This window comes from Cupressus sempervirens, chromosome 6, assembly GCF_028749045.1.
Source record: "Cupressus sempervirens isolate cs-2001-9-10 chromosome 6, ASM2874904v1, whole genome shotgun sequence".
Taxonomy (NCBI): Eukaryota; Viridiplantae; Streptophyta; class Pinopsida; order Cupressales; family Cupressaceae; genus Cupressus; species Cupressus sempervirens.
The window spans coordinates 714,902,895-714,930,557 of NC_143123.1; the positions used below are offsets into that span (position 1 = coordinate 714,902,895).

Here is a 27,663-nt window from a genome sequence, read left to right on the forward strand (position 1 = left end):
CCTACCCTCTATAGAAAAGATTGTGATATGCTTAACTAATCTAAAATTTGAACATGGTTGGAAGATGGAAGGGATGTGGCTAAGGGAAGAACTCCAAAAGATCTTTTTCATGTACTGAACATAAAAAAATTAAAATTGCACTTGAACTTATTTACATTGATTTGTGTGGTCCAATGTCAGTACCCTCATTAGGGTGATTCGTGTATTATATCATTTTTGTTGATGACTTCTAGAAAAATTTGGATTTATTTTCTAAAGCTTAAAGGGTCGAATGAAGTATTGTTGAAATTTAAAGAGTTTAAAGAATTAGTTGAAAATCAAACTAGAAAGAAAATTAAGACTTTGAGATCAAAAAATGGAGGTGAAAACATTTTTGAAAATTTTGCATTTTGTAGTTCTGTTGGGATTAAGAGGGAGTATATAGTATCTTATAATCCACGACATAATGGAGTAGCAGAAAGGAAAAACATAACCATTATTGAAGCTGCTAAAGACATGATGCACGATCAAAATCTTCACACAACATTCTGTATTGAAGCCACAAATACAACAATGTACTTTCAAAAGAGATGCCGTCATTCAATTTTAGAGAATATAACACATGATGAAGCCTTCACTACTAAACAAACTAGACTTGAGTCACTTAAGAATTTTCTGTTGCCATGTATACATTCATGTTCCCAAAGAGAAGAGGTCCAAACTAGAACCCTCAGGAAGGTATATTTGTTGGTTATATTGAGTCCTCTAAAGCCTAAAAAGTATATATTCCAGCACAAAGAACAATTGAAATCAGTAGAGATGTCAAATTTGAAGAAAATGTTGCATATAAGATTTCTAAAAATATTGAAGGACTAGTTGAGGAACTAACGACAGAATTAGATGAAAATTCGACTGTTGAGATTCAGAGGGAGAATTGTTCAGAAGATCATGGAACCACATCATCTAATCCTAAAAATGGCAGAATCCCAACTAACAGGGGAAAACTACTATGGGCATGGAAGATGATTGAAGAAAATAATGTTGCCCTTGAAAAAATCTTTAGAGAAAGTAAGAAAACAAGAAGCCACTCATGCTATGTTGCACTTATAAGTGAGCTCATCAAATCTGAACCATGAAATGTTGAAGAGACCTTAACATGCCAAGTTTGGAAAGATGCCATGATTAAGGAATATCAATCTATCTTAAAATATGATGTCTAGGACATCGTACCTAGACCTAAGAATAATTATGTTGTCTTCTCTAAATGACTTTTCAAAATTAAACATGCACGAGATGGAAGTATTGAAAAACACAAGGCTAGATTTGTTACCAGAGGGTTCTCTCAGAAGGTTGGAATTGACTATGAAGAAACAATTGCTCCTGTTGCATGATATACCTTCATAAGAACTATAATTGCAATTTCTGCATCGAAAGGATGGAAGATACATCAAATGGACATAAAAATTGCATTCTTAAATGGTGTTATTGATGAAGAAGTAATTCTAAAGCAACCAAAAGGTTTTGTCATCCATGATAGGACTCCCATGTGTGTAAATTGAAGAAAGCTCTCTATGGCCTTAAACAATCCCCCAGGGCATTGTATGAAAGGATAAGCAATAACCTTACCAAACTAGGGTACACCAAAAATGAAGCAAATCCAAATATATACGTCAGAGTATTAGATGGTGAAATGTTAGTACTTGCTCTCTACGTTGATGATCTACTAATAACAGGATGAAGATCATCTCATTACAAAATGTAAACAAGACCTTGCATCTAAATTTGATATGAAAGACCTTAGGTCTCCTGCACTATTTTCTGGGACTAGAAGTGTGGTGAAAAGAAAACTATATCTTCCTAAATCAAGGCAAGTATACTGGTGCATTTTAAACATATTTGGATTGATGGGCTGTAAACTCTTATCTACACCAATGGAGACAAACCTTCACAAGCTTAGAAGTGATGCATCTGAATCTGAAACTACAGATCCCACACGCGATAGACAAAAAATTGGTTCATTAATGTATCTATGGCATACTCATCCTATGTTATGCTACAAATGCATTAAGCCAATTCATGTGTGAACCTAAGAAAACTCATCTTATGGCAGCCAAACACATTTTGATATACTTGCGTGGAATCATGGATTTGGTCCAAGGTATTTCAACTTGAAATACAACTTCAATGGTATTCAGATGCAGATTGGGCCGACAGTTTTATTGATCATAAAAGCACTACACAATGTTGTTTCAGTGTAGGATCTACAATGATATCTTGGTTCAATAGGAGGAAATCTGCAGTTGCACAAAGCTCTATTGAAGCATAGTACATAGCAGCCTCTATAGGAGCCCGAGAAACAATTAGGTTAGGGAATGTAGCGGTTGGATTATTTGGAAAATCCTTGAACCCTATAGTCATACACTATGACACTTAGAGTTGCATAAAACTATTAGTAAATCCAGTTTTGCACAATAGGCCAAAGCACATCAAGATTCTATTATGATAATAGATAAGCTTCTATTATTAGTTAATGGTTATTTGTTTGTAATCTATTGTAAATATTAAAATGTTTCTAATATTTTGTTAGGTTGTTGATAACTGTTAGTTTTCTCTTAGCTAGAATAGAAAGTTTCTATTCTTTACAATTGTTTCCTAAGGAAACATCGTTTTATTCTTTTGTATATATTGACTTCTCGGTCTCTGTTAATATCAAGCAAATATTTTCCAATTACTTCCGTAATATGGTGTCAGAGCCAATACTCTAAATTTTTTTGAAAATAATTATAATTTTTTGGTTGAAATTATTTGCCTTTTATTTCAAAATTATTTTCATGCATACTTCCAAAACCTTAGGTTCAACTAGGGTTTTCTACCAAAAAATGCACCATTTTGTCTGTAACTCCCGCAATTGTTTTCGGTTTGCAAATTCGCGCCCTTCTGTCTCCAAGTAGCGTGATTGAATGCTCTGAAAATCGAGGGTTATTCTCTGTTACTTATGTGGAGGTCTGTTGGGCACCATTTCTCTGCAACTCACGGCTAGATTTTTCTGCCACCTGCGTCCAAATTTCTCAGAAAATCGCACTTCAGTTTTGTGGCCCATTTTTTCCATTTTTTCAAATTTTTAGAAGTGGTTGTTTTTCGCCTATTTGGAGGCGTCTAGGATTTTTACAAACCTTTGCTTTTTATTTGCGCCCAAATTTTGCAATTTTCTCTGCAAATTTGCCATTTTTCTAGTTTTGTTTGAAGCTTTTTTGCAACTGGGGCAATTTTTATTTGAAACCCTAAATTTTTTTATCGAATTAGTTTTTTTTTTTAGAAATTCTTGGTGGGTTTTTCGAGAGCTCAATTGGGTAGTTGTTCATTTTTTCTGGGTGGCTCTATTTTTGTGCCTCATTTTTTGAGCTAGCAGATCTAGGATTCGGCATCACATTTCTTATGGGTTTTTCGAGCTCTCTTCTAGGTAACTCTTCTTTTTTTGCTTTGAAATACGTGCCTTCACAGATTTTCATTATTTTTCATTGAAAAATGTGCTATGGCATTTTTGACTAATATTTTGTTTGAGGGAAATCAAAAGTTCAACAGTTGTAGTTATGACATGAAGAAACAATAGATGCTAACCATCTTTGAATATCGCGACAACGATAAGGTGGCTCTAGTTCACAGTAGTCTTCTCAGCAGAGGTCCTTTGCTCCAGCTTCAGAAGGCTCTAGGAAAAAGAACATTCAATGCAACTATTTCCATAAGTATGGGAGCATGAAGGTGGAATGTTGGAAGCGCTCAATTGCCCTTATTTAAGCAATCTGGTTCACAATGACAACGAACAGCGTGGAGCACTCTAAGTAGACAAAATCTTCCATTTCCGCTTTTTGACAGCTTTGTGCTCTGGATAGATTAACCATTATGGGAAGGTATTACGATAGTAGATAGTTTTTATTATCTTTGTGTAGTATCTAATGGTTATCTATTGTAATCTCCTATAAATATTAGAATGTTTCTAATATTTAGTTTCCTAATTCTAGAATAGAATGTTTCTATTCTTTACGATTGTTTCTTAAGGAAACATCATTCAGTCTCTTGTATAAATTGATCTCTTGATTACTATTAGTAACAAGCAAATATTTTCCAATTACTTTTGTAATAGATTCCCTATCACTATGTCAAGGATATGGTGGATAGACATGTCATCAAGTTGGAACACTTTAGAGGTAAACTTGGTATGATTAAAATGTAAATGCAATTTTAATTCTTGAGATTGAGTCACAGTTATGTTTAAATTAAATATTTATTTATATTATTTAAATCTTATGCGAGTTACTATTTTCCATATGTGGATAATATCATGAAAGGTGACAATCTTTCATTGATGTATTTGTGATGTCGATATTGCAATGTGATGATATTATTCTTAACAATGGCTTGCCTTGCTATCATAATGGATTACTAGCCCAGAGATCATGATGACAATGTATCATGATGGATTTTATTAAGTTATCTCGGAGATCATAATACATGTCATGATGGAGATCATGACATCCTGATTACTTTTCATGATGGACTACATTAAGTTGTCCCTGAGATCATGATTGTTATCTGATAGACTGCATTTAATTATTTGTTGTCCCAGAATGTGCTAGAGATCAGATAACATATATTTGTCTAGGATATAACATATTCTTTTGGTAGGCGTCATGAACTTGATGCTAGTGCACATACCATAAGAATACGAGATTGATAAATATAATGTGGATAATGTTACAAGTTTGCAAACTTTATACAAATACAAATTATCATTTTGAGATAGTTGTGTTGAATTCTCCCTCGCCAAGAGGGAGTGTTGAAAATATAGCATCATTCGTATTATGAATTCTGATAATAATAATAATAGTAATAATGAAATCCTAATTATTTCAAACTAAATATGAAATGATTTCCAACTGCTCGCATATCTATATTATCACTTGATTATGGTTTGCATTTTGAAACGGTGTCACATAATCACTGTTACTTAATTGTGTTCAGATCGGGTGTCATATCCCGTTTAGGGTCACAACCTTGCATGTGGTATGTTTGTGCATATGCTTATTTATACAAGCCTCGATTGGAGTCCGAAACATATCATTCACAACATCATATTAAGACTATACTTTTTATTGTACTTTTTAGTCATACCTGTAGTCACATTTAGATATAAATCAATATTTGTATATTTGAAATTCAATACAAAGAACATATTAGATTCAATACATAGTCAAAGCCAAATACATATCATTGAAATACTGTTGCAAGTTAGAACTAGGATTTAAACTCTATCATAGATTTGAATTCCTTCACAATATCCAAGTATGCATTAGGGAGCCCTCCAAAAGATCTTGTTACATTCTTAGGCTAGATTGGCAACGTGAATGTGTTGATGGACCATATATGTGTAGACACATTGCTTCTTATATTCTATCTACATGAACTTGTGCCTATGGAAGTAAGAAGCCTAGAAGATGCATTGATGATAATTACATTGATGGGGTTGGTATGAGATGAACCCTCATTGATACTGATTGGACACTCAATGTTTATGTTTTGGATTTATTACTCAAGATCAAGGTGGATAAGAATTCTTTAGTTGTATCTTTGTTGTTCATTTGTAGTTTGATAATATTTGTAAAACCTCTTTAGGAACTATGATATTTCCTTTGAAGGCTGGATAGATCACAAAATCAACCTTGATATATCTCATGCCTAAGCCTTATCATTGTAATCTTCTTCTAGGCATACCTTGCTTCGTGTCTTGGTAGCAATTTCATTTGATTTGCATGGTTGTGTTGATTTTGTGGTAGATAATCGAGTGGTTATTGTTAAGACTCAATTTGATGCCATGAATTAATGCTAGATAATTGCACTGGGTCAGATCTTGATCAGCCCACTTTTTAGAACTATATTCCACAAATGTCTTACAATGTGTTGATGTTCTCCTCTTTGGTGGCCGCTAAGGTGGATGCTTAGGAGAAGATTGTCTTGAAGAAAGAATCTATTGAGAATGGGATCCTCCTAAAGCAGAATGCCCTAAGCTTACCCATGATGAATCATCTACAAAATCTTCTTCATTTGAGGTCAACGCATTGTTGGGTCACAATTGGGGAACCTTAGATTTTATTGATTGTCACATTAGTGAATACAAGGTGAACTTGTCCACTAGAAAATTCTGAAGATCTCTTTCACCTTAGTTATAAAAGAAGATTATGATTCTATAAAGCCAGGTGATACTTACCAGTTACCAATGCTTTCATACCAATCTATCAAGTTCATTCCACCTATAGATTGGGGTATGAAATGGTTTCATAAAATGGCTTTGATGGTTAAGGTTGGGGTCCTAATGCAGGGGATATTTGAATTTCTTTGGAATCAGAGCTTCGACATAACACTGGGCTTGGATATTGTATTGCATTTGACAATGGGAAACCAGGGTTGATTGTCAACATGATTTTTGTCAAACCTTCCTTTTAAAGTTGGTTCACTTCGAGTACATCGACAACAATGCAAACTCCAAGAAGGTTCCTTTGGATGTTTTCCCCTTGTTTGGAAGTTCCAGAAGAATTTTTGGGTGCTTACGCTACTTTGCCACCCTCATCGTAAACATTAGCTCCTTTATTGTTTGGAACTTCAAGCATACTTTGGAGAATCCTGCCCAACTCATTTATGCCCTTAAAGTACTCATTTATGCCCTGCACTTAAAGTACTAATTTATGGAATCGATGGTGGTAGGGAGGTGGACCATATGGAGGGTTTGGGGTCCAGCCGATTGATGCAGTAGACTATCAATAGATGAGCTAGTTCAGTTCATGAGAGAGTTCTGCAGTAGAACTGATGAAACGCAAGGAGCAAGCGAACCAGAATGACCCTGGCCCTATGGTATGATGTAATAGTGATAGAAACCAGTAGCATCTACTGAGCTTCCAGAAGATTTCTATGAAGTTCCCCAACCCTCTGGAGTAGTAGTTGATATTGCTTGGGCCTGCCTGGGGCTTCCTTCCGAACAATCCTTCTGGCCTATTCATTTCTCTGCTCGGTGCTAAGTGAAAGCTTCCCAGCCGGGGGCGGGGCACTAGCAAAGGGCTCTTTCCCCCCTACCCATAAGGATGTTGATGGGGAATCAACTTTGTCTCATGGTTGAAATAATTTTGATGCCACTTCTTGAAGACCGTAGTACCCCTATTAAGGGAGATGCTATTGATGTCATCGTGGATTCTAAATTCTTCAAGAGGATCATCAAGATTAGTGTTTTTCTATAGAGGAAGCTAAGTTGCGAGTCAATCTTTTTACATCATTATTTCAATGTTTTGGCTTGGTCATATGAAGACATACCTAGTATTTATGACTCTCTTGTGGTCCATAATATCGTACTATGTCGTGATGCTAAGTCTAGCAAGTTCCCTATCCACTAAGAGCTTCAAGTATCTGATTTCATCATTTCAAATACATCTTTGATTGTTTGCAGTTGTGTACTAGAAACTCCACATGAAAGGCCTTGTTGTCTTTCATCACTTTTAGTTTTCCACATAAGTTCAATGAATTTGTGTGTCATCTGCTCTTGTTAATACTTGCACAAACTTTTCTTTGGTAACTAGTAACTTGTCTGTCAAATCTTGCAACGATAAAGGTTTGTGTTCAAATTCACCTAGGAGTAGGGCTGTCACATATCACATTTTCTGATTTGTCCCAACTGCTGGAGCAATTTCATCGTCACACTCGATTGCTTCTATTGCTGGTGTCTTGCACTCCCCATGAAGTGATAATGGAACAACATCATTGTCATATATGGTTTCATGAAAGGTGTTTTCCCCTTCACTAGTTTTGTCAATAGTAGTCAACAATTCACTAATTAAGAGCTTAAATACCTCTCATTAGTAGTTGCAATGGATTCTTCCATAATCTCATCCTCAGCTCGTTGGAAGTCAACGTCCGGTTTGCTTTCAGGTGTATTTGTCTTTGCTTGTGCCTCATGTATCAAGTCTTCACCTATATAAGCTTCTGTGTCCTTCCCAACATTTGGCTGCATTAGTTCTTTATTGGCCTCACAATGATGATGACATGTCCAAGACTCATTACATATAAAACAATTCTGCTCTTTTCTCATTTGGTTCTTACTCATTTTCGAAAATCCTACAACCTGTATGTTGGCTAACATTAGCTCATTTTGAGTGATATATTCCTTGAACCTGTCAAGCTTATGTTTTATCCATTTTTCCCCTTGCTCATAAGCAATGGGTGAGATTCTAGTCTTGTTTCTCCATATAGCTAGGAAATCTGATTGTAATTACATGTGTTATTTTTTGCTGGGTTTGTCATAGCACAAAGAGCGATGACCCTTTCAAGGACCTACATGAGCACATCACAAGGTTTCTACCATGGAGAGCATCATCCTTTTGGGAGACATTAATGCACGGACTAGAGACCATCAAACCCCCCTCCACGATGGTGGGTCTGATTTGGTCTATACGATTGAGTCAAACCTAAATACACTAGGCTTACAATGTGTCTCAGAGGACTGTTAGGGTCCCTTGACTAGATATGGCCTCCATATAGTTATGTGAGTCTTCGGACTTGGTGATCTTGAACAAGCTTTCTTGGGTCTGGTGTTTTCATTTGCTGGCCTCACTGCAGCGATGTGAGCATTGTTGACTACGCTCTTTCTTGCACACACTTAATCCCCTCTATCAACCGCTTCACCATTTCTTGCCTTCCCTTGGCTGATCATGACCTCCATAGCCTCACCTTCAGGGTCTCACATCCTTCCCCACAACCCCCTCCTAAGCTGGTCTCCTCTACTTGCACCTCCTTTTGCTTCGCCTAGAGAGACCACAATGTCTTTGTCCATCACCTTAGATGACTCCTCCTCAAGGATTCCTTCACTGATTTTGGTGATGCTCCCTCCATGTTTAATTCCCTTGCTACCATGCTGTGGGAGTTTTCCCTCCTCTCCATTCCCCACTACACTTCGCCCCTCTTCTGTAGCCCTAAGCACAAGACTACTTGCCACATGAAATATTGGTTTGATGAGGATTGCAAGTCCTTTCACCGCTTGATTCACTTAGCTTTGTCCACCATCTCTCCCTCGTTTGTCTAGTTGAGGCTCATCTATTGTTGTCTTCTTCATCATAAGAAGCAGATGTTCTTCATGATGCAATGTAGATACTTTTGTGCCTTTCTTCTGTAGTCTCCAAAGCTCTTTTGGCGTACCTTGTTGCCTTCTCTCCCTCCTCCCTCCTCCACCTTGGATTATAGCTCCCTGGTTTCCCACACCTCCACTCTCTACGAGATCCTTGACTAGCTCCCCCCTGCCTCCTTGCAACCTCCCCGCTTCCTTATTGCCACCTCTTCACATTCTCCAATATCAGTGAGGCTATTAGATACATGAAAAACAGTAGGACAACGGATGAGGAAGGGTTCCAAGCAGAGTTCTTCAAGCTTGGTATTACTGTTTTTGACTCCCTTCTTAGAGAGCTCCTTAACATAGTGGTTTATTGGCTTTCTCGACTCTTGGTCGTGTCACATTATCTATTCAATTTAAGTCTAGTTCAGCCTCAAACCCGAATAATGACATGGCTATCGTGATTGGGCATATGTTCGCCAAGCTCAATGCCACCGTGCTAAATACTATCTATGCCACCGTGCTAAATACTATCTTGTTGAGGGAGATTGATCAGACAATGTCGTGCTATGGGGTTGGCCAATTTTCATAGTGATCTTTAGACCATTGACCATATTTTGACTTGTCGGTCTATTATCGAGGCTCAACATTGCTTGACAAAAGTTTGCTTCGTTTTTAACTTTCACAAAGTGTTTGATTCTCTCGCTCGGACGACCCTTTTGTAAAGACTTAGGGACATTGGGATTTCAAAGATTACTGACAACTATTTTGAGGTTATGTGAGAGTACGGTGGGCAGGTTCAGGACTTCGCAAGGTTTTTCGGATCCAATTTAGAGCACTTTCGGGGTGAAGGGGTGCCCTCTCTCACCTACTCTCTTCATTTCTACATTGATGAGTTTGAGACTTTCCTCTAGATCTTGTCGTTTCTTTGTGATGGTTGTCACTTGCATCGGATTATGATATCCATTTTGCTCTTTGTCGTGACGTGGTCCTTTTGGCTTTTTCCCCAGAGCGACATTTATGACTTCTTAATGGTTTAGCCTCCTTTTGTGTGTTCCAACAGTTAGTTGTAAACCTAGGCAAGACCCAGGTGATGGTCTTCAATTGCTTAAAGACCTCACATCTCATTTTCTATTTTCGGGGTGATGAGATTGAGATCACCTCCTCCTATACTTGAGGGTTAGTTTTGTGGACCCCATTTCAGCTTGAGATCTACCATGTAGCCCTGGGTTAACAAAGGGCTTGGTTCCTTGGCTATGCTTGAGAGATAATGCTTCAAACATCACTTCCTGGATACCATGACCAATATGTACCTCTTGGAGTCCTGGGTCAAATCGAATGTCCTCTACGACTATCATTTGGGGGCTCTCTCTCCTGGAGTCCGACTAGGCTATGGTTGAGAGAGTTTAGACTCTCCTACTTCGACACATTATCTGATTTCATCGGTCCGCCCCTCATAGTATCTTCTTGGCGGAGTTGTGGCCATCCCTTCAGGCTTGGGACTATTTTTGATTGGGTTTGGTTTGTCCATCATCTTTGGGGCTGCATAGACTCCTCAGAGGGCCGACACATTTATTCTTACCTGGTCAATTGCTCTTCTGAGTTGGTTACGGGGTTTGACTCGGCTGGCTGAACTCATTGTCGATTTGATTGGGTATGTGATAGATCTCCTCCCCCCTTCCAATTCTCCTTGGATGCCTCCGCTCACTTCCTTTCATCTCAACAAGAGCTGAATGAGCATGTCAGGACCAACATCTACAAACAATATATCATCATGACTTGGAATAACCCTTTTGGGAGGGGGGGGTGACTTAGCCCGAGGATGGCTGCTATGCTAAAGTATTACATGGATATGCAGGATGGGATCATTGTTTGCCCTTAGTACCTCAGTCACCGTTGGACTCATGCCCTGCACATCTCCTTGAGATCCTTTAGGGTGGGCTCCCATCGGCTATGCATACAAAAAAACCATTAGATTGGCAAAGAGGATAGGATTTGTCACCTTTACCCTCTTGGGGAAGTAGAGTTGAAGACATATTTTGTTTTTTTTGTTGCCCCATCTACTATGAGATTAGGGGAGGTTGTTCTGCTTGTTTAGAGGGTGCATGAGCTTCTCCTCTTTCTTTAGATACATTGACCAACTACGTCTCGTCCTTGATTTGTGGGAGGCCATGCGACTTCATGATCACACTCTTAAGCTTTAGTTCTCGTCGAGACAAACTTCAAACTAGTTCATCACCTCCTCCTTCACTCCTAGGTCTCTTGCCATGGGGATGAAGAGGTCATTTGGCCATTCTTTGGGTTGCATCAGATTTGTGAGGCCTTGTAGAGGGTACACTTGACAACACCATCCTATCTCTAGTAGCTTCGTGAGACGGCCAGAGGCTCACCTTCACCTCAGACTGTACCCCTCGGTTTTGTACTTCTCGGTTGGGAGTACTTAAGGTTTCTCTTGTTTTGTCATTTGACTTTCCTGTGAGCTTGTCCTCTTTCTTCAAATACACTAATCAACAATGTCTTGCCCTTTGTCTGTAGTAGGTCATGCAATTTTGTGATCACACTCTTAAGCTTCAGTTCTTGTCGAGATAGACTTCAAACCAGCTCATCACCTCCTCCTTCACTCTTGGGTCTCTTGCCTTGGGGACAAAGAGGCTATTTGGCCATTCTTTGGGTCGCATCAGATTTGTGAGGCCTTGTAGTGGTACACTCGACAACATCTTGTCTCCAGTGGCTCCGTGAGACGGCCAAAGGCTCATCTTCACGTTGGACCGTACCCGTCGGTTTTGGACTACTCGCTTGGGAGAAGTATTTAGGTTTCCCTTGTTTTGTCTTTTGACTTTCCTGTTTTGTTCTTTCTGCGGACAGCGTTTGCTGCTCTTGTTGTTGGCTGAGACCTTGTTGTACGCTTTTCAGTCCCTTATACCTGACTGTGGCTCTTGTTGGACATTAATAAATTTATCTTATGTTATCTAGGATTAATGACATGATGCTCACATTGTCTAGTTGATGTTTCCTGTATTCCCTTTAGAAACATTTTATCAATTGCATAATCATTTCTTTAAAACCAAGAACTAAAATGTGAACACAAATTCTAGACTTTACCACAAGTTCCAAGATTTTAGCCCTCTTACCAAAGATAGGATGTTTGTTGTAATCCTTCGAGGCTTTCCACAATTAATTGCATGACCTTCTTCAAGAGGTGATCATTATATGTGATCATTATATGGTGTAGTAGGAGCTGTAATTCTGATATTTCCACTAAGGCAAGAGGCAACTAGCAGTGTTACATCCTCATATAGATGCTCCATTAATGTGTATTGGACTATGGATGCTCCATTAATATGTGTTGGACTAAGATAATCATTAAGGACTGCAAGGCTCAATTTAACAACCTCTGATCAGATTGGACCATCTTTGGTAAACATGTATCCAATTCTTCCAATTTATAAATTAGAACGTCCCTAATTTTAAAAGAGTGCAGTTGCAACCCAATGATGTACAATGCATTCCTTATCTCTTCCTCTTTCTGCTGGTCTCTTAACTATTTATCATTGAATTCTTTGGAGAAGATTTTGTTCTTAAGATTTTCCATTGTTTGAATTACGTATCACAAATTCAAGGTCTAGACGTTTGCTCAAACATGCAGCATGAAAGAGGGCTTCCAATTTTATTATCATCTTTCTTGGAAAATTTTGTCAATGAATTTAAGTACAAAGGCTGGTCTATGATTATGTACAGATTAGCGTACAACCTCTTGTCAGTAGTAAATTCTCTGTACTGAATTTGGACACCGGCATCTGAATCTTCCACCCCTTTTTTGTGTCTATGGTTTCTCAGTTTCCTTACATTAGTCTGTGTGTTTTCCCAATGATAGTAGTTTGCTTGCCAGGAGTATTCTGGATCTCTTCTTGTTTCCGGTATGCAAAATGGAGTTTGTTCAATGTTATGGTTTCAGTTTGCAATGTACATATATAAGAAAAAAATTCAGATAACAATAAATTGGGCAGCACAGTACGACCAAGGAAAGATACAGGCCACCAAAATGCAACTCAATATTTTATTCAGCTGGTGAAAACTTAACAGTAATAATATTATCAAGAATAGTAGACAATCCTCGCGCTTCCTTATGGAGTTATTACGCAATGATCTTTGAAGAACTACGTAGCCGGTTTGACATCACCCAATGTTGTGTCTTGAGGGCCTGGTAGTGCCACACACGCCAGTAAAAATTTCTGAGCAGAAAAAAAATACTTCTGCACACTTTCCACTCCTCGTCTCCTTAATAGTCACTTGGCATAGAAGTTGCTGCTGTGGAAACTCCACAGTTGCATTCCAGGTCTTCCTTGTTGCCATTGACTCTCTGTGATTCAATGCTGGTCACCTTTGACTACCTAGAGTGCCGACAACAGAACTAACACCTCAGACAGGAGATGGCAGAATCAAGCTGGTTCTCACATGTATACTTGCAGTCCATTCCAATTTCAACCGTGCTGGTTATGTATGGATTCCTACGATGTTTCCTGTGAGTGTTTACTTCGATCCTTTTCTCTGTGCATCTTTGCTATAATCTCCGGCCTCCTTCACCTCCATAATTATGTTTTAACCAGTGCACACAAATTCACTGTCACCTCAATACTGTCATAGAACACTGCCAAGTCAACAGAAGGAACAACTTTGTTTGTTCGATAATTTGAATGAACTACTGTTTAATACATCCTCCAAGCAGTGTCATTTAGCCATGTCAAGAGTTTTCGATATGTTTGTATCGTTCCAGTACTACGATTTTTGCAAACACCATGCAATCGCAGTTCAATTGTGATTAATCTTCAACCACTCTTTTGAGTTTTCTAAACAATTAATTATCAGGCTCCACCAAAGTCATCCGTAGAAATGAAGTTCTTGTCTTTTGTAGCTTCCTTAAATTTTTTTTTATTGATGATCACTCTAAAGAGTAAACATTTATTCCTATACTCTAAACTTTAATATTCCTTGCTCAATGTGGCAAACTTGTCATTACCAAATGTAGCCGACTGTAGTGTAAATATCAAAGTCGGTTACTGTTGAAACCTTTTTCAATAATTACTTGCCATATCTTTTCAATGTTTGACTGTTATTCTCCTCAGTTGACTTGAGCTAGCAACATGAATGGCCTTGTCAGCAGCAAATATCTGTTATGATAATGACTTCTTACATTTTCCAGAGCTGCAAAGACGATAGATATATAGATATGTAAAATGATAAATCCATGAAGCCCATCAAAATGTATATCAAATCCATGAAATCCAACACAACAATAATCATCATCAAATGTTCCAATCATATGTTAAGTTAAACAAAAAGTTAAAACAAGTCTATAGCTATGGTTCCCAGTCCTCATCCTCATCCTCATCCTTATCCCCAACCTCAACCTAAGCCTTAGTATAATCTATAAAATACCTCTTCGTAAGGTGTCTAAGGTAGGTCGTGGATGACTGATTAGCCATAGCATCAGCATGTGAGATGCCTCTAGGATCAACTGTAGTCTCTGCCAGTGCTTGTGAGGTGCCACTAGGAACAACTATAGCTCTCTGGTCCTCTGCTGCCATAGCCACGGCCTCAGCCTCTCTGTCTGCCTCGTCAACCCACTCTAGGTCCTCATCATCAAAGACAGGATCAGTTGCCTCAGTGATCCATTCAGACTTTGGATCAACCTCCTCTAGAGTAATCAAAGAGGTGCCACTATCCAAAATCTCCCTTGTCTTAATGCGCAGGTTGTAATGCACAAAGACTAGCTTATTCATTTTCTCCTTAGACGACCTGTTACACCTCTTTGAGTGGATGTGCTTGAACATGCTCTAGTTGCGCTCGCACCCAGAAGTGCTAGTTAGCTGGCTCATTATGCGGATGGCGATTTGCTGAAGGTTTTTGTTTGAAGGCCCAAACATTTGCCACCATATATTTGAATTTTGAAAAAAGGAAAAGCAAAAAATATTAGTCTCATTTCAAAATTTGAACTTTAAAGCTAGAAATTTAGAAACTAGATTGTATAAGGCTTAAGCTGCAATTTTTACCTGGCTGCAATTTTGTACAACCTTTGCAAATTTTACTTGAAAAAATGGGCCCTGTTCCATTACTATAGGCATCCATCTCAAGCAATATATCTCATCGGGTTTCCTATTTGGAATTCGCTAATGATACTATACTTTTTTGGGAGGCTTCAGTAAGAGAAGCATAGGTCATCAGCGAGGTGTTGGATAGTTATGAATTTGTTTTAGGACAATGCATGAACAGATTGAAGTCAAAGGGTTTTATTTCCTCAATTCCAACAGTAGATTGCAGAGTAATGTACTATAGGTTTTGGATTTTGTTGCTAGGGACTTCCCCATTGTATACTTGGGATTTCCTCTATTTGCCGAAAGGTTTGACCCCAAGATTTGGGAGGAGATCGTAAATAGACATTAGTAGAAGGCCCTTGGTTAGAAGAATTATTGGCTTTCTCAGGCCAATAGAATACAAATGATCAAATCGGTGCTGTCAGCCATCCCTATCTATTACATGTCAATTTACCAAATGTCAAATAAAGCTACTGCTTCTATTGATAGACAGTTTGAATTTTTTTGTAGGAAGGTTCTAAGGTGGTGAAAAAATCCCACTTATTAGCTAGGATGTGGCTTGTAAAACAAAGATTGATGGTGGTATTGCTCTGAGAAAATTGGGCCTGCATAATTGAGCTTTAGGAGCTAAACTGGCCCAGAAATTGTACAAATTTTTGGAGAAACTTTGGTGCAAAGTTATGGCAGCCAAATATTTGGATTTTGCTGAGCTCGATAGAATTCTCATTGTGGCCAATGCAAACAAAGGTTCTATTATGTGGCACTTCCTCTGGAACAATCGTTCTCTCATTATCGAGCATCTCTCTTGGAGGATTGGGAATGGGCGTAGAGAAAAATTCTAGTGTGATTCTTGGAATGGTGACCCTCCGTTATCCAATTTCTTTGATGATAGTAACTGAGTGGCAGTCATAGAAGCAGTTATGGGGGATAAAGTGGCTGACTGTTTTTGTTCTTTTGAAAATTCTTCTGTGGTTAAATGGAAATCCGTGGAATTTGGTCCTTTGGACTATTAGAGGAAGTTATTTCATCTCCTCTCTTCTAGGATTGTGATTCCTTCAGATTGCAATGATCAATTAATATGGAGTGTCTCAAAATCAGGGGATTATAAAGTCAACCTTGGCTACGAGTTACAAAGATTCAGAACCAGAGATACTGATTGGCCTTCGATTCTTTGTTGGGGAAAGTGGTTACTCCCAAAAGATGGTGCTTTCCTCTGGATTGCTACCATGGTGGGATTCTCATTGGAAACTGTTTGAGGAGCATTGGTATTGAGGGCCCAAGTTGGTGCGTTCTGTGTAAAAATGAAGAGGAGACGGTAGATCACCTCCTTTTTTGGTGTCCATTTGCCCAGCAATGTTGGGGGTGACTGTTTGGTATTTTGAATTGGAATGTGGTTAGAAATGAATTCTTTAGAGAATTTCTATTTTCTTGGCCTTTAGAAAGGAGGTTTTCCAAATGGGGTATTCTATGGACTGTGAGTACATCCATGCTTGCTTGGCACATTTGGAAGGAGAGAAATTGCAAGATTTTTGAAGAAAAAGAGTTGGCAATTGCTGTTTTGTAGGGGAAGATCAAAGGGGCCATTGAAGAAGTAGTCAACAACAAAATACAAGGGATGAAGTTCTGTTTCCAATCCAAATGGGGTCTGAATATGGAAGCCATTTGGTGCCTCATTCACAGAGGAGACCACCTCTTGAGAAATAAGAAAGTGGACAAAAATTCGGTATCTTGGCAACCTCCACAACAGGGATGGCTGAAAGTAAACTTCGACAGGGCTTGTAGAGGTAATCTGGGAAGAAGTGGGATTGGTTTTATTATTAGAAACGAGGAAGGGCATTTGGTTAAAGCATTTGAGGGTCCCATCGATTTCTCTTCCAACAATTTTGTTGAGATCTCTGGGCTAGAACATGGGCTAAGATGGTGTGTCACAAATCAAGTCCCCAAATTGGTTATCGAGGGAGATTCCCAAATCATCATCAACGGAGTGGTAAAGAGGAGTTTTCAATCGTGGAAATTGAATGATTGGCTCCTGAGTATCTCGAATCACCTTCGGTCTTTTGACAATTTCCAGGTCCAACATATTTTTTGAGAGGGTAATAGGGCTGCTGACTTCTTGGCAAATGTGGGGATTGTTTCAAATTATGAGACGGATTCGATGAGTGGAGATCACATTCCGTAGAGTTTGCTAGATATTCTTTCAGAAGATATGTGGTGTTTGTCAAGGCATTGGTTAAAATCTGAAAGAATCCCCTTGTATATGGTCAATGGTGTTTTCGTGAATTTTTGGTGCTGTTGTTGCTGTCCTTAGATTTGAATAATCTTTCTCTTAGATCTTCTGTAGTATTCTGTTAGTATTGCTCGGACTGACAGCAGATTGCCACAGATTTTTTCTAGATTGAGTATAATTCCTCCTTCTGCTATGCTAGGAAAGTATTCAGCGTGCTCCTTTTCTATTTATTTGGGCCTCTATTTTTTTTAAATCTCAAATCAAATGACGTCCTTTGGAATTCAGTGTAGGTGTGCGCAGGTTGCGGTGGTGGAGGAGGCGCCAGAAGCTCAAGTGGCCAGGATCTTCAAGCAGGCCAATGAGCAAGAGAAGGATACGATCATTATACTGCTAGGAGTAGATTATTGGTTTGATGGTCATGTTCACGATAGCAGGGTTGTCTTCGACTTATTCCAGCCTATAATACAAATTTTGGGCCATCCTATTTCTACATATGGTGTGGCTAGGAGGATGATTGCTGAAAATCTCTATTTGGAGGTGATGAATGCATTGGATTTGATAGAGACTAACTTAGTTGGAGGGGGTCTTCTGAGTGTTTTCTTTCTTGAAGTTGAGGGAAAGAAGAAAAAGATTAAGAAAGCTTGGTCACTTTTCAAATCTGGGGTTGCAAAAGAATATAATTTGAATAAGTTTGAAATGTTTTGCCAAAAAAAGGATCTTTTCCCGGCTGAAGTCTTTGTTAGGTTGATTTCAGTCGGCAATGGGATTGGATACCTAGTTCATTAATTCAGCAGGTTTGGTCTGTTGGGATGATATGTAATGGAGTGTTAGCCCCTTGATATTATGTATTTTCTTTCTTAGTAATTCAAAGGGTACTACCCCCTAGGCAGAGGTTACCAAAAAAAAAAAAAAAAAAAAAAAAATAATAATATATATATATATATATATATATATATATAGATATCTGTGACATTAGTGGCCATCTTCGATATCATAGTGTATAGGCCACTAAGAACTTGCTCATCTGCCTTGAAATCTTCACGGAAATGGTAATAGGCTGTTGTGTGGAATGGATTAAGGCTCTTAGGCATTAATTCAAGGTTGATTGATAGATTAGAATCATTAGGAATGAGGATTGGTTCTTATTTGTTATAAAGATTCACTTGTAAGGTACATTGGCACTTTGGTGTGGTTATAAGCCAAGTGACCATTTGTAACCAAAGAGTCATAATTTAAGTAGTTTTGAGTATTTTGATGGATTTAGGGTGTTTTAGGTCTGTTTTAGTCATTAAGACACCAAGGGGTTAAAGGTTTGTGAAAATTGCAAAATAGTGCAAAAAATTGCAAAATGCAAAAAGTTGCTAAAGAGCAATTTTTGCAAATTTTGTTGTCAAACTGAAAAGGAGGTTGTATGGTCTTCCAACCATCCAAATGGAAGTTGTAACCGTTGGGAGGCACTTATTTAAGGTCTCCACACGTGGGAAAGGTCATTGTATGGACGGTGGACAGCATTGGTGAATGAAAAAACTCAGATTTTTTGCCTTTTTTTACTGTTTTCTCAATTCCGTACGGCCTGTACGGATTGGTGGTGGTATAAGTCTTATATGGTTGGATAGAGGGTTGAGTTAGGATTCCATCGCAATTGGTTTGAAGTGTTTATCTTATCTGGAGCAAAAGTTATAGCAGTTTTAGTGCATGTTACTCAGATTTTCGCTAAATCTAAGGGTTTCAGCAAGATGGCCTCCTAACTTGCAAATCCACCGTGGGATTTCAATGCCACTTTGTGGAATACAAGTTAGAAGAGGTATCTTTGAGATGGCAGAGTTTCAGGGTTGTAGGAGTTGGACAACTATTTTTACCAGCAAGCCCTAGACTGAACATAGTCTTATGTCTGGTCTAGTGTTGAAGGAAAAAGACGGATCAGGCTCCCAAATTGATTAATCTGACCCAAGTGAAGGGTGTAGAAGGACAAGTTGGATGTGTAGAAGAGGTCCAAGGAGTTGAACCAAGTCTGTGAACCCATTTGTTTATGTTTTCCTTGTAACCCAATCTAAACTGGCCATTTAGGATTGTGACACAAAGTGGGCATAACTTGATGCTGGAGTAGAGTTGGTGATTGATCTTTTGGACCTCTTAGGAGTGGTTGAAGGGTGTCTATTGGTGTAAAAACAGCGGGTGGTCCTTTGCAAGATTTGGGAGTTTGACCGTTAAAACAAGAAATTGCCCTAATAGGAAGTGCTGGTAACAATTTTGAAATATGATTGTTGAGTGTTGAGAAACCTCAAGTTTGGGATTTTCTTGTTGGTTTGAGTCTATAATAACCATTTCCATCAAAAAAGTTGAGTGTTGAAACCATTTAAGATGAATTTGCCTTTGTAGGCCTATTGGTGGCAGGGAGTTCCTAGGTGTTGATCCAAGTTGTTTGAGTACCCTAAGTTTGAGGGTTGGGCTTGTGAAATGGAGTCCACTTGCAGGGTAGAGTCTCCTTGTATTAGAAGTCCATTGGCTCATTCATTAACCATGGAAGAAGGCCTAGTTGTTGTTTGGAGGTTGAAAGCAAGTTAAGGTGCTGATTGAAGTTTGTTTTTCTTTTGCTGCATGCTCTGCATCATCCATGAAGCTGATTTTGCATCTCCTATCAATTATGTCCCAAATAGGGCCATACTTGTCCTCAACTCCTACAGATTTGTCTCTAATAGGCTCCTTGGCCCTATCCATGCCCTCATATACATAGCCCATAGTGGGCTTCTCCCCATCAACAATTCGTAGGAGGGATACAAGGGGCTCAGTGATCTACAAAACAATTAAATAAAAAAACAATTTAGTGAATGATGAAACTTTGCAAAGTTGCACAATGAAAATAAAACAAAATTATGTATGAGATAAATTAATTTATAAAATTTTAAGGGGTAAGCTTTTAAAATTTAAATTACTTCACAATCTCCTTACATGGCTCCCAAAAACATTCTTCATCATAAATGCATTTTGTTGCATCTATCCCTGTAGAGGTGGTGGCAAAGGAGGAGGAACTCCATTGTGGACCAACAAACATGCACCACAAAGTTAACTTTGAACTCAGCGAGGATTTTAGTGTGATAAAATTAGAGACAAATCTTGTGATACTAGGACGAGCCAACTGCTTTCTCTTCGTGTATCCCATCATAATGTTGAGGACTAAGGCATGATTATAGATGAACTTGCAAATTTTTTTGGCTTTAGCAACACATGATTTCACCCATTCAATCTTGCCAATATCCTCTAGCATGAGGTTGAGGCAATGGGCCACACATGGAGTCCAAAAGATTGTTGAGTGTCTCTCCATTGCAACAATTTTAAATTAGTTAGTAAACAATTAAAAATTTAGATGTGTTAAAAAACTTATAATTTTCAAAAATTAATGAAAAACTAAAATAAAAAATTTAGAAACTTTGAAGTTAAAATTTTATCTGCAGCAACATAATTAGTTGCATTATCAGTCACCAGATCGACAACATTGTCTTCCCCCACCTCCCTTATGACCTCCTCAATAGCCTCACATAAGAATTTTGCATTTTTGACATGTGAGAAAGCATTTATAGACTCCAAAAACATGGTGGATTCTGAAAGTGAAAATAAAACAAAATAATTATCATTGAATAGTCAATAATACAAAATTTTAGTTATTCAATTATACATTAAATTTTAGACTTAGAGAAGTAGAGGATGATGAATTACCTCTACTAGGAACAAGAAAATTTTGGAGAGTCCTATTCCTTCTATCTGTCCATCCATCGATCATAATGGTACACCCCCTTTGGCTCCAAATCTTTCCATGGTCCTCCAACTCAAATTTCATCTCCTCAACAATTTCTAGTAAGAGGGGGCCACTCAACTCATCTTCAGTAGGGGCTTCAAACCCCGCACCACAAATGGAAACCGCATCAATCATCCCCTGCCAATAAGGAGTCCTCTTACATTTATAAAAACATTTTAATTGGCATATTTCAACATCAAGTTAAAATTATAAAATTTTAATTCAAAAATTGAATTTAGAACTTAAAACGTAAAACAATCAAATATAAATGAAGTTGAAGTACCTGACTGCTATAAATGTAATGTTGTAGAAGTACCAAAACTTGCACATTGCTCTCCTTCCAGCTTCATGGATCTCCCTATTCCAGACCAAGCTCTCAAGTGAGGGTTGTGCACCAAGAGTGGAATGTGGTACAAAAAAATTGTCCAACCTAGATTTTCTGACTCTAGGACGAAAGGTAATGTTAGTACTACTAGTAGGGGCAGTGCCACTAGCAGTGCAAGGAATAGATGTAGAAGAAGTACCACTAGCAGAAGCACTAGGATGATAGGGGGGAAGGGAAGCACCTTTTCCAACACAACCTATGGAACCTAGGGGTGTAAAACTAGATATAGAAGCAGTTGTAGATGAGCATGGAAGGGAAGTGGAACCAATCTGAGCTAACTTTGTTAATTTTTTTTGTCTTAATTCTATTTCTTGTTCATATTTTTCTAAGGCAACATGACAAAAACGTTGAGCCTTAGGAGTTGCAACTTTACAAGGCTCAACATCATGACCACGTATGCCAGCTATATGGTATTTCATTCTATTTATCCCACCACTATTAATGGCCTTACAAAATATGCATTTTGTTTGAGTTCTACCTCTACTGGGAAAGTCGATGGTGTACTTCCAGCACTCATCTTTTTTATTGCCTTTAGAGAGCTTGGGTTTTTTAGCTGGAGGAGCCATAATGAGTAAGGAAAAATGTCAAGGTTGCTGCAATAAGACATTTTAGACCAAATATTACCATTTAAGCATTGTATTTTATGAAAAATCTAAAGTAAAATAAAACACATAAATATATAAAAAAAAATCGAAAAAACCCATAAGCATAGAGAAAAAATCATCAAAATCCAAAAAATCAACTCTTCCCTCTTTGAAATGAGTTGAGAAGTGTTGAGAAGAGCTCTTATAAACTTCTTGATGATCTAAATGCAAGCATATAGTCGCTCCAATGTCACAAGTGCAAGCTTTTCTCCTCTTCCTTTCAGCTGGTTGCAAAACAATGACACTCTATTTATCTCTTCCTCTCTATAGAGTGTTATGAAAGTTCTTTTAGGGTCTTAAGGATAAAAAAGAACCAAAAAAATATTAAAAAAACAAACATTTTTTATTGTTTTCACTTTGCTGGATGTTGACTCCCTCGTTCGGGTCAAGCCAATTGTGACCCGTGAGTCACCCTCCCTGATTCACCGAGTGTGAGTCACGGGTCATTTTGACCTGGCAAGCCATGCTTGACTCGCTGACTTGGGAGACTCACCCGACTTGCGGCAAGTCTCGTTACTCTGATAAAAAATATTTCCTTCCTGACTAAGAAAAAATAATTGATCCTTTCATGGCAATTAAAATTCAAAACCTTTTCCATCGGGGCCAGCGAATAGTCCGCTAAATATTCTATGGTGCCAATGAAGTATGAGCTACTGGGGATGTTAATTCTTTCCTGCAGCTTGAGTGTGCGAATGCCTTGCCACTTCAAAATGGAGTATAAAATAAATCTTTGAAGGCTCCGATCATGATCTAATGCTCCACCTTATTTATTTTATTCCGTGAATGATATTCGTGAGTTCAACCAATTATTAACTGCCATAGAAAATAAATCTTTGAAGGCTCCGATCATGATCTAATGCTCCACCTTATTTATTTTATTCCGTGAATGATATTCATGAGTTCAACCAATTATTAACTGCCATAGAAAATATTTCAGAATATGAGACTCGTGCACCTTAAAAAATTATTATAAAATTTTTCCGCTATAAATGTCCCAGTAAATAAACTGCCAATACAAGTGCTTTACATAAGAATAATCGGTCCAATGTAATGCCACTAATTATTTTTATACAGTTGCACTTTTGGCCAAATAAATAATATCTGTGGTAAATATATCTGTTTGTTTCTTCATAAAACTTCCCAGGCAGACGAACTGAGAAATCTTTTCCTGCAACTTTGTTTTTGAAGGAAAACCTCACAGGCTGACAGGATTTCCGGCTTAAATACCACTGTAATATCCCATCTGGATATTCTTCCAAATAATTTTTTCAATAATTTTCAGGAAAAAACATAGAACTTATGCAATAAAAAACCAGCAAATACAGCTGCAAATGCTCTCATAAATTTCTCAGAAATTGCTATTGCATTATAATTTCAGCAAAAGAATAACGTAACATAGAATCCAATCTTACAAACAACAGTAAAAGTCAGATCAGGAAATCATGTAGAAATGAACCTGTAACTCCAAATCTGAACTCTATCACGAATTCACCTCCAATGCTGAACCAGGTTGGTGTCCGATTTGGCTAGTAAAGCCTGAAGGGTTCTGCCTTCAGGTTCTGAACATGAAGCTGAACACTACGCAGATTTCTCCAAGAGAAACTCAAGAGAAAATCAATATCTAAGCATAGCTCAAATGAAACTGTCTGTCTCTTTTAATGTCCCATGCCATGACTTTTTTGGCTTCCCCTACCCTGTCTCCTTGTCTTCTTGCCATTTTATCTCTTATCAACTCCCTTTATATATTAAATTGACCTTAAAAAAAAATCTGCATTAAGATCTCATAAGCCAATTTTTATACTTCATAAAATTGACTTTAATGTTCCTGATGTCCCAAAAGGGGACATACAACTTTGTAGGCCTTCAAATTGGTCCAAAGGATGGACAAACATAACTATCATGCTGAAAATTCCTTCATGTGCAAGCTTGAATTGCAAGTGTACCATTCCATCTTCATAAAATTGACTTTAATGTTCCTGATGTCCCAAAAGGGGACATACAACTTTGTAGGCCTTAAAATTGGTCCAAAGGATGGACAAACATAACTATCATGCTGAAAATTCCTTCATGTGCAAGCTTGAATTGCAAGTGTACCATTCCATAAAATGGATTTGACCTGAAAATATGCAGCAGAATTGCATTTATAAATTTTCATAATTGGTAAAGATAATTTCAGTCCAAAAACTTTTGCTGTGAGTGAAAGTTGAAAGTTGTATAATGAAAGAAATATAGAAACCACAACCTTCATTTTGACCTGAAAATATGCAGCAGAATTGCATTTATAAATTTTCATAATTGGTAAAGATAATTTCAGTCCAAAAACTTTTGCTGCTGAGTGAAAGTTGAAAGTTGTATAATGAAAGAAATATAGAAACCACAACCCAATCTTTTCAGGAGAAAGAAATTTTTATCAAACATGTGCATATATAAGCTGTAAAGAGAGTCAACTTTCTGTTCAGGATCTGTGCATAGGACCACAATGTAATCTTTGAAAAGGTTTGGAATATGTATGAAACATGTGCATATGTAAGCTTTAACAAGAGTCGACTATCAGTACATGATCTGTGCATGGTAATGCCTGCTGAGATTTTATTTTCACTTTCTCATACTTGTATTCCTACTTATATGTGATTATAAGTTCTTGTCATCCTCGTGTTTTGAGCATAACTGATGCCTGTTCTCAATAGTGCAAGGTTCACTCTGGAAAATGCATGCAACACAGGAGAAGTAAAGCAAATGAATTAATCCAAGGGCATTAGTAAGAAACAATAGTTTTAAATATTTTAATATAATCACATTTGAGAAATTTGTAAATAGCATTTCGTGCTCCACATTGTGACTTCTACCATGCTGTTGTAGTCAATGCTGGTTCAGTACATTAAGAATCCACAATCATGGATGACAATAATTAAAGAAAACATTATCAGTCAATAATAAATATATTTCTTTAGAAGGAAGTTTTTGGTTTGTAATTGTTTATATTCGCCAGGAAAATCTAAACTAACATTCAGAAAATTTGAAAATAAGAATATGAACAAAAATTATCTTTGAAAGTATAATAGTATGCAACTCTGTCCTCCGTAGGGTACAGATAGGAATTGCCCTTACCCTGTCCTTCAATGCACCTAGTTGCATCTGTAGTTGTGACACTTGTTTTGTTTATTGCATGCCCATTCGAGGTTTGCAAAATTTAATGAATATTTGTTTGTGCTGTCCCCAAACCCCCATGAGAGGCACTGTGCCCGGACCTTATGGGAGCTTTGCCTCCAAACCTGCACCACATGATAATGACCAAGTAATATACCAATGATTAATCACGATCACAAAATCTACATACTACATATCCCCTGTTGCAAATTCCTGTATCTTCACTGTTGATTTCACAGTTGAGGATTATTTTGTCTCATACACATCAGACAACCTGTTTAGTATACAAGCACTGCTGTAGAAAAAGTTGGCATGCTACAGTCAATGTATTACTGAATGTGAGTTAAGTCATAGTCAGCAAGATATGCTACTTCCATAATCTGTCCTGAATGGAAAACTCAGAGAACGATCTCATTTATTAGTATCCCAGCTTATATAAAACTGGCAAATCAACATAAGCTAGTAAATGACCAGTTAATTCTTTTTACTAATACTGTTCCTCTTTGTTAATGTGTTTGACAGCAGAAAGGCTTCAAGAAAGCTTCGATAACAAATCCCTCAACCGAATATAGACAGTCAGACATGTCTTTATTAAATCCCACTCATATATTTATATACACACACATAAATATGTGCCATACATATGTCATATGTATATATTGTACATAAATAAATAGATACACACACAGCGAGCAAGAGAAAAGAGGTCATATTTATATTCAGTTATCCATGCTCCCAAAGGTTCTTTAATGTCCATGATGAATGCTTGTTACTGTTACTATATAAATATTTGAAATTTCCTTAACATTAGTAGCTGTCCCCTAAAAGACGAAATGCTCCCCCTTCTCTGCTGTCTGTGTTCTGAAAACCTCTTAAGAAGAAACATCAGGGAAGAAAAAGTTGGTATTTGCTAACTATGTGGGTAAAGGTTTGGGTGCTTCTGAATTGTGGAAAAGCTATTTCTTTCACCAATGGACACCTAAAAGTGCTTGGATAATTAAATATTTTTTCATAATGATGTGATTTTTTACCTTGTTTCTCATACATTTGCTGTTATGTTAAGTAATTTTTTTTTTTACATTGTGGTTAAATGTTTAATGGACAGAGCTGATGGATCTGAGGTGGTCGTAGATAACAAATTCTTGAGGTCCAATTATCCTGCATTGGTGAGTTAAACTCTCATCCATTTCTTACAATGGTTTGTGGATTGCTGCATTATTATCTGCTTTTTTCAACAATTTGTCAAAGTCTGCTGCTTTATAAAAAAAACTTTGCTAGATTTGCATTTTGATAGCATCTAATTCATCTTAGTACTATATGTGCAGTTAATTGATTTTTATGAGCAGCATCTTCGATACAACAACACTGTGTAGACGTGTACTATTCCCATTTGCAGAGTGAGAAAACCGTTAGTTTCAGCATAAGTGCCATGATTCAAGTTTCTGTATACTGGTCTTGTTAATTGCTCTGTTCAAACTAAGGCTCTCAGATATTCAGGGATAATTCTCACTGAAGAGAAGGTTTAAAGATATGAATCTTGTGTAGTATTCTGGGAAAAATTATGTTCAGATTTTAACCATAGGATGGCACTAAATTATTATTTTCAATGATCAGCAGGTTTATTCACCTCTCATTATGTATGCATATGACAAACTTGCCATCTGTAAGGTTATAAGGGATGGAAGATATTATTTCACTCTTAGTCTTACAAAATTAAACTGCAACTAATGTGGATTTTCATCTTTGCATGTATGTATCTTTTACGTCAACATATTTTGTTTTGCGAGTCTAGGCATGGCTATAAACATTTGTGCTCATTGTGAGAATGGGATGAGAGTTATCCTAAAAAATGTAGTAGCGTGCATGAGCGTGCCAACTTTTGGCAGGGGTGAACATGTTTGACCAAGACAGAGTTAACAGATTTAGCACACAGAGAACATGGTGAAATTGTCAGCCATAGGCAAGTTTATTCATGTTCTGCAAGTATGAAGCGCTGTTTTAAGGTTTGAATTTTTATCTGTTAAATTGTGTAATTTTCCTTGGTTCTTGTAGCCCTGGCTGCAGTTGTTGACCTGTTGCCTGGATGAATTTTACTTACGATTTGTCATGGAGGTGTTTGGTGTTAAAATTTTATTCAACAGTTCGTAAATGAGTTTGCAGATGTAAGAGGAAACTTTAGTAGATTTGTATTTTTAATCACCTAATTATACCGTATGTGCAGTTGTTTGATTTCTATAAGGAGCATTTTCGAACC

The 27,663-nt window shown here is 37.6% G+C and overlaps 1 protein-coding gene across 1 annotated transcript in view; it reads left to right on the forward strand.

The window, feature by feature from the left end:
• Positions 1 to 27,198, forward strand: part of LOC149554287 (chromo domain-containing protein LHP1-like) — a 76,449-nt gene extending 49,251 nt beyond the window's left edge. Inside the window, exons 5-6 of the mRNA XM_089789501.1 lie at positions 26,515 to 26,575; positions 26,735 to 27,198. Of these exons, the coding sequence (XP_089645627.1) occupies positions 26,515 to 26,575; positions 26,735 to 26,782 (109 nt within the window). The 3' untranslated portion in view covers positions 26,783 to 27,198. The remainder of the gene's footprint in view (positions 1 to 26,514; positions 26,576 to 26,734) is intronic.
• Positions 27,199 to 27,663: the final 465 nt, after the last annotated feature.